At 44.4% G+C, this 8,505-nt stretch overlaps 1 protein-coding gene across 1 annotated transcript; it reads left to right on the forward strand.

The window, feature by feature from the left end:
• Positions 1 to 2,334: 2,334 nt before the first annotated feature.
• LOC120838227 (pupal cuticle protein G1A-like) lies at positions 2,335 to 5,316 on the forward strand. The gene is made up of 3 exons (XM_040208053.2): positions 2,335 to 2,466; positions 3,659 to 4,610; positions 5,215 to 5,316. Coding segments are annotated over exons 1-3 (963 nt in total). The 5' UTR covers positions 2,335 to 2,457; the 3' UTR covers positions 5,217 to 5,316.
• Positions 5,317 to 8,505: the final 3,189 nt, after the last annotated feature.

An 8,505-nucleotide genomic window follows, 5' to 3' on the forward strand; every position in this document is an offset into this window, starting at 1 on the left:
CTAATCTGACAATAACTGAGACTCTCTAATAAATAAAAAAGGCGCCTTGTTATAACTTTCACGCATCCAAAGTCTTCCTATTTCAAGCTATAATTTCTTACCCCCTTATTGACAAGACATACACAAATTGCTTTAACTATTATTTTTAGAGATATTAATGAGATATTAATGTTTAACAATATAAAATGAAAGACCAATCCTGAATTATAGAAAATAATCGTAAGAAAACTTGCAAATTATAGCTTTGATGTCTCTGGGCAACACCAGGCGAAAATTCGAAAGTGGCCTTATTCCGTAACCTCTATGGATTACTATAAGAAATCAATAATATTTGAGCTTAAGATAGCCTCAAGTAAAACGGTCACCAACCGCAAGATATTAGTCGCCAGAGAAAAACACTTTCCCATATTTTTTCGTCTTTCAGCCGTTCCCGGTCGCCACGTACTTGACGCTAAACTCCTTTTTCTTAAGCTATTTGCATATCTTTTGATTGGATGGAGCTGTACTATCTATCTTGAAGACTGCTGCCAGAGTACTAGATTTTAAACAAAAACATTATAAAACAGTAAAAGCTATTAAACAACCAAAAAGTGTTGCTAGGCCGTTTGCATTTAGGTTGCATTCGTCAACAAAGGTTTAAATTTACCGAGTGGTTTGAAAACAAATTTATTTGCTTGAAACTGAAATAACGCAGACAACTTATGACGGTTCCAATCAAAACGCCCCTGGCACAAAAGGTTCAATAGATCGAGCTCTAAAAGAAGCTGTAGTTTTTGATAGGGTCGCACACACATTCATTTCGAGCTGACACAGACAGCAGTTTCTTCGTAAGGCACGACCAGTTTTTCAAAAATATCCGCCCAGACTATTGCTGCTTTGAATCCAGTATAAAAACAAAAGAAACCAAATGACATATTTTTCACAGTTTTATGTTACCTATTTATTGATGAAAAAGTGGTACATATTTGTACCACTAACTATTTATGCGATTCATGAAAGTGGTGCACATTCGGGAAAGTGGTACATATTGCAAGTTCAACATTGTGATAAATGAAAAAAGTAATGTTGAATGTATAATCGCGTAAAAACAAAAACTCGCATTGCAGAGCACAAAAAAAAATTGTCCTGTCTAGCAGAACATTTTGCGCTAGTCGTCAGTAGAATCATCAAAAACAAACATTGCGATAAATCTGCCGCGTGTCGAAATCGTATACAAATATTCTGGAAGATCGTCACAACTTCAACGATATGGCACCACATTTCAAAATGGTACAATATTATACCATTGCCGCGACACAGTTGCCTGAAGATAGATTCTGAAGTACCACACGCATGCGTCCCTGCCCCGCGAAGGGCTAAAAAAACTGAAACTTTGTAAAACTAAGTTATATTTATCTACCGATACTTCTTATGCTAATCTTACTAGGCTTGCATCTTTCTTCCAGGGAGTACAAACTATAGAAAAGGACTACAGAATTCAGAGATTACCCATCTTAACTTCTACAGAAATCAATGATGCATTCAATACATTTGAATATACATAAATCACGCGTTAACTATAGACCGACACAATGTTTACAAACAAGCACACGTTTGCCCACACCAGGTGTGGGCACTGCGCGGGCGCAGAAACCAGATTCGCGTGAGGTGACGCTTCTGCGCATGCGCCGTGGCGACAACAGCGCCACCGCAGAGGCGTGACGTCAGAGCCGCGTGTTGGTCTATATGAACGTGTGACGATCTGAACTTGAGTAAAACTATAGAATTGCACTGAAGCAGAAATCTAGTCGACGAGTTTTTTGCAGATTTACTTGATGGTCGCAATACTACGTGCTATAGGCCATTCATTGGTAACGTTCTAGCAATGAAAATCAAGGACGACCAATATCACGTCTTTATTTTCTTTTTCTTTTAGTGCAGGCGAGATTTATACGAGTAATGACCATATTCGAAGGTTACACCTTTGAGTATGGTGTAACCTTCGAGGCTACACCATACTCGACGTTGCCATGGTACAACTGCCCTTGATAATACGAAGCTTATAGCTCGTGATCTGAATTTTCACTTGGAACCTGACGCACGTTTATGGAAATAAAAAAATAACAGGTCATCGCGCGACGTACCTAGATAAAACTAAAATTAAAACTCGACTCGGCAAATCAAAAACAGCCTGTTGCTCCAGTTCATTGCAATGACTGTGACGTTTTCTTTACTATTGGTTTTATGAATATATTAATTAGCCACACGTTCACGGGCATGTCCTGTATAAGGCTGCGTTAACTTCATTGTTAAGCGCGATGCGAAAACTCGTTCCCTTTTTTTTTTTTTACTTTACTGCCTTCGTAGTACTGGTGATGGGACCAGCGCCGTCTACGAGTCGGGACATTTGCATATATAAGGGGCTTCACGACAGATCCTACTCAGCAGTCGCACCTTCGCAGGCTCGTATACTTCACCATGACCGGAGTAAGTTAAAGTTTACCACTCGCAGGAAGTAAGATTTGCAGATTTAATCTTGAAATGCAATTTGCTTAAGTAAAACGGATAATTTCAACTTCACGAGAAACATAGAACTGGCTTAAACTTGCAGCAATACGATTAAGGCTTCGCGGTTACTAAAATCGCTGGGGTTAGAACTCAATGTATTTTTACTAAACGATAGCAAGAATTAAATAGGGACGGCCACTTACACGTATCTTTTATTCGATTGCAAATACCTCATACCCAATTGACTCTCTAACATCTTCAATCAATGTGTACATGTTTGTATTAACAGATATTTATGTATGGCCTTTGAAAGGGTCGATATAAAAGTTTTCTAAACTTAAGAGTACATGTACACGAGTGTTTTACATGTGCTGGGAAGCACTCATCATTCATTTTGTATTCCTACTTTTAAATTTTGCGTTTCTAAGGAGTAATTTAGTGGTAGTAAAGATACGCAGTCACCTGGGTGAAATACATATCAAACTTTTTTAGCTTCGGGCATTACCGTTGCATCCTTCTTATCTTTTTTCCCGTCACTACTGATCCATTTAGGAGTAATCAGATTTTGCTGAGCATTTAGATCACGCCTTTAATTGAAACAAAAAATTTGATTCTTTTTATTACGTACTTATAATTCCCCCTTTGTTTCAAAGAAAGTAAAAGTGCTTAAATGATTTTCAAGGGACTCGAGAAAAATTAAATACGTATTTTCAAGTATATCATTGGTCATTGAGAAATCTATCCGCCAAATTTTAGCCGCTCCGAGCAAGCAGCTCCAAGGAAGCGCTAATCTTGAATAATTTATATTGGAGTGCAACCAAAAGTATACAAACTAGAAATATATTTTAAAGAAGAGAAAGAAAACCTTTTTCTTAGACGCCGCAAAACGAATAACCTCAAAATTCATTATGTTGCCACTTAAAACGCAAAGAGAAAGTGCTTTCACCATCCGGAGATTAAATTTCACTTGCAACAAGTGCGATTCATTTATTGCTACGAGGCATTTGGAGTATTTTTGTGTTTCGAGTTCACTTTACTTTGATCTGATTTGTCTAATCATCGCTTATTGACAAAAACGCTTTTATTTCGGATGACCATGGTCTTTGAGAAGAAGGATTAAATTAAGGCGCAAATGAAGAATAAGATGTAATTTATGGTTTACATTTTTCAGCTTCGAGCATGCCTTCTTCTAGCCCTGGCCAGCAGCGCCATTGCTGGTCAAATCCATGGCGGCCTTAGCCACGGCCTCGGCCTTTCCGGTGTCGGCTATTCCGGCCTTGGCTACTCTGGACTGGGCTACGGTTCCCTCGGCTACGGTTATGGTCTCGGCTATGGCCAAGCCGTGGGTTTCGGCAACGGCTTTGGCTACTCGGGTCTGACCGGATACACCGTCGCTGCCCCAGCCGTGAGCCGCACCGTGTCCACCTACCACGCTGCTCCGGCCGTCGCCACCTACCACGCTGCTCCAGCTGTCGCCACCTACCAAGCTGCTCCAGTGGCTACCTACCACGCTGCTCCAGCCGTGACTAGGGTGTCTACTATTCAGGCTGCTCCGGCTGTCGCTACTTACGCCGCTGCCCCAGTCGCCACCTACGCCGCTGCCCCAGCTGTCACCAGGGTCACTAGCTACCAGCCAGCTGTCGCCCGTGTCGCTACCTACCAGGCAGCTCCAGCTGTCACCCGTGTCGCTACCTACCAGGCTGCTCCAGCTGTCGCTACCTATGCCGCTGCTCCAGTTGCCACCTACGCCGCTGCTCCAGCTGTGACTAGAGTGTCCACCATCCACGCTGCTCCGGCTGTGGCCAGCTACCAAACCTACCATGCCCCAGCTGTTGCCACCGTCGCCCACGCTCCAGCTGTGGCAAGCTACCAGACCTACCATGCTCCCGCTGTTGCCACTGTGGCTCACGCTCCAGCTGTCGCCAGCTACCAGACCATCCACGCTGCCCCAGCCGTCGCCACTTACGCCCACGCTGCTCCAGTGTACGGATACGGCGTTGGATCCCTCGGCTACGGTGTCGGCAACTACGGCTACGGACACGGCCTTGGAAGCTACGGCCTGAACTACGGTTACGGCCTTGGCACCTATGGCGACTACAGCACCCTCCTCCGCAAGAAAAAGTGTAAGTACATACTCATCGGTATAATGATTTGAAATGCTGTCGGAACAATCAGCTTAATTCCCATTGCATCCAAAGTATTACTCGCCGGAGGCATGCTGTTTAGAGAAGCTTGTTTTAGAGAACGCCGTTTAACCGACCCCAGTTTATGGAATTATTTCATAGAGAACCCCGGTTAGAGAAAAAATGGCTATGACCCTCCTTTTAGAAAATTCAGCCGGCTCGAAGTGGCGTGTGCTGATGAGTCAGGTGGGTTGACATTTTCGTAATGAGCCACCACAGACTGTCGCCTCGAAGTGGTGTAAACGCGCGAGCTGAGGGGCGGGGGGGGGGGGGGGGGGGGAGGGGGGAAAGTTTGCACACGTTCTACTGTACACACGCAGAGCAGGGGAGACTTTTTTTTTAAAAAATCTTCCTTTTCTATAAACGGCATTTCTCTAAACCGAGGCTCCGCTTTCTCCGTAAGCTTCAATAAAACGTACTCATTCTCTAAGACGTACTTCGATGAAATGGCGTGCGGTCAACCGCTGTAAACCCGTTACTAGATTATCCTTTTATGCATTTGTGCTGTACGCTACTGTATTTCTTTTTTTTTTCTTTTTTTCAGAAACTCTTATCCGGAGTTAAGCACAAGAAGTCGCCTGGATGCTGTGTTCTCCTGCCAACCACCGAACACAATAAACATTTTGAAACAAAACAAACTAAAAAAACGACATTTCTTTATCGGATGGCCTTGATTTTGTGTTTAATCCACTTTATAAACGATTTGTTTGAAGAAAGTCACTTTTTGTTGTATGGGGTGCTGTGAGTCGGTATTGAGTGTTTCTTGCCCAAACCGTACAAACAGGTCAGCGTCGCTGCTTGAAAAACAACCCAGGCAGCACACCAATGTCGGTCCGACATTGGCCTAACATTGGCAAAGACCGGCCTCAACATTGGACAATATTGGAAGCGTTACCCTTTCCGTTTTGAACCGGTTACCGTTATATTTTTTTTTCGGTTCGGTTCCGGTTCAGTTTCAAGATGGCGGTGAAGATTTCGGTTCGGTTCAGTTCCGTTTCGGCTAAAAATAACGGTTCTGTACCGGTTTTCGGTTCCGTTCGGTTCCGGTTCGACACCCTGATAATGAGCGCGGCTCGCATATTGAGCACGGCTAATTATGAGAGTCCCGCGAAACTGCTCAAGCTCGGCCAGTGTAGCTAACGCTACAAAATTAAGTACTTCTTTTAAACTACTTAATTAATTATTCAAAAAAATATCTGCCAAGTTTTAGCCGCTCCAAGCAAACAAATGTTTCGAATTCAGAAAGCCTGATCTTGAATAATTAGAAAGGCGTGCAACCAAATCCTATCTAACTGTATAGACATTTTATAGAAAAGACAGAAAAACTTTTCCTTAGATGCCGCAAACGAACTGCCTGAACATTCATCATGTTGCCACTAAAAAGGCAAATCGAAAGTGTTTTCTCCATCCGGAGATACATCTCTAAATTACCCCTGCGACAGATGCGATTCCTTTATTGGTACTTGGCACATTAAGTATATTCGTATTTCGAGCTCATATTATCTTGCACTCATCTGCCTATCTAATAATACCTTGTTCCCAAAAAGTTTTTTTTTCTTTTGTGTGAACACTTAATGTACTTTTTAAATTAAACATTAAATGAACACGCTAATTAAAATTGTAATAATAAAGAGTACGACGTAATTAGTGGTTTACATTTTCGACCTTCGTGCATGCCTTCTTCTAGCCCTGGCCAGCAGTGCCATCCTTAGCCACGGCGCCGGCCTTTCCGGTGAGGGCTATTCCGGCCTTGGCTACTCTGGACTGGGCTGTGGTTCCTTCGGCTACGGTTATAATCTCGGCTATGGCCAAGCCGTGGGTTTGGGTAACGGGTTTGGCTACTGGGGTCTGACCGGATGCACCGTCGCTGCCCCAGCTGTAAGCCGTACCGTGTCCACCTACCACGCTGCTCCGGCCGTTGCCACCTGCCACGCTTCTCCAGCTGTCGCCACCTACCAAGCTGCTCCAGTGGCTACCTACCACGCCGTGCCAGCCGTGACTAGGCTGCTTACGATTTGGGCTATCCGGCTTTCGCTACTTACGCCGCTGCCCCAGCTGTCACCAGGGTCACTAGCTACCAGCCAGCTGTCGCCCGCGTCGCTACCTACCAGGCAGCTCCAGCTGTCACCCGTGTGGCTACCTACCAGGCTGCTCCAGCTGTCGCTACCTATGCCGCTGCTCCAGTTGCCACCTATCAGGGTGTTTACCATCCAGACTGCTCCAGCTGTGACCAGCTACCAGACAAACCATATCCCAGCTGACGCCAGCGTTGCCCAGGCTCCAGCTGTGCCCAGCGACCAGACCATCCCCGCTGCCCCAGCCGTCACCAGTTACGCCCACGCTGCTCCAGTGTATGGATACGCCGTTGGATCTCTTGACTACGGTGTCGGCAACTACGGCTACGGACACGATCTTAGAAAATACGGACTAAACTACTTTACGGCCTCAGTATATATATGGCGACTACAGCACACTCCTCCGCAAGAAGTGAAAGTACATTTTTGTTCGGATGTTGTTTCAAATTCTGCCAGGACAAACAGCTTCAAGGGGCCACAAAACGAAGTTTGGGTTTGGAAAAATAAATTTCGATTGGGATTTTACTAATCGCATATCGTCTAGTAGGCCAAAAGAAAGGAGATAGAAAGTCAAAAGGCTGATTTTTGGCACGAAAATTTGAAAACATACCGAACTATTTCTTACCTCCTTCCCTTCAAAAGCTCTCTGTCTTTTCAATCGGTACATTCGCGGCCCCAACGACGTCACACGACCCCCGACCTCACTTATTCCCTTCACCTCATAGCTGACAGTGCGGTGGGAGCTACGTGCTTGGCGGACCGATCAGCCGCCTCGTTTTCATCACCTGACCCCATTCTCTGCGTGTGGGTATGCGCGGAGGAGCGTGACAACGTGGCAAAAGTGTGGCTTGCCCGACTAGCACGTAGCCTCCACAGCACTGTCAACATAGAGGTCAACGGGGTGGGAAAGCAACCTTTGTCTGAATTTTGAGTGACGGGCTAATCTCCTGGGTGGAGAATGGCGGCGTCCGGGTACATAAACGAGGGTCCGAGCAAGCGAGGAGTTCCTCCTTTCCCTCTTCTTGAACTCTTTGGTGCGCTACGCGATTTGTAGGTGGAGGAGAAAAGCTAAAGAAGAAACAGTTTTAAAATCGTTTCATTGCCCCTTTAAATCCCAGTATATGCAAAATGTTATCAGCTCATCCATTTTTACAGTTGTGCTGTACGCCGCTGTATTTTTTTTTTTTTTCAGAAATCCTTATTCCAAGTTAAGCACAAGAAGTCGCCTGGATGCTGGGTTATCCTGCCAACCAGCAGACACAATAAACATTTTTCGAAGAAAAAAAAGAAAAAAAATTCTTTCTCGGGAGGACTTGGTTTTTAGGCCCAACACACCTTACAAACCATTTGTCTGAAGAAAGTCTACGTTTATGGTTTGTGGTGCTGTTGAGCCCGGAGACAGTGAGACGGTATTGAGTGTTTATTGCCCAAACCCTGGGCAAACCGGCAGCGCCGCTGCTTGAAGGCTCTTCAAGCTTTGATATTTGTTTATTGAAAATCACTCTGCTTCTTTCTGTCCAACATATCTCCAATGTCTTGTTATTGTCATTACAAATTTAAGCAATGAACAAGGTCAAAATGTTGATCACACCATTCTGTCAGGACAACGCAATAGTGCCGTTTCGCCTTTGTTATATAGTAGCCTATTCATATGTTACAATCTCAGCCTTGTAACTTAGTTGTAAAGCAGATATCAAACTAGGGTGCCTTCGCTGATTTACAATTACTAAATGTACATATATTAGTAGACCTCCTCAGCG

Source organism: Ixodes scapularis, unplaced genomic scaffold, assembly GCF_016920785.2.
Source record: "Ixodes scapularis isolate PalLabHiFi unplaced genomic scaffold, ASM1692078v2 PGA_scaffold1__304_contigs__length_218370807, whole genome shotgun sequence".
NCBI classification, from domain to species: Eukaryota; Metazoa; Arthropoda; class Arachnida; order Ixodida; family Ixodidae; genus Ixodes; species Ixodes scapularis.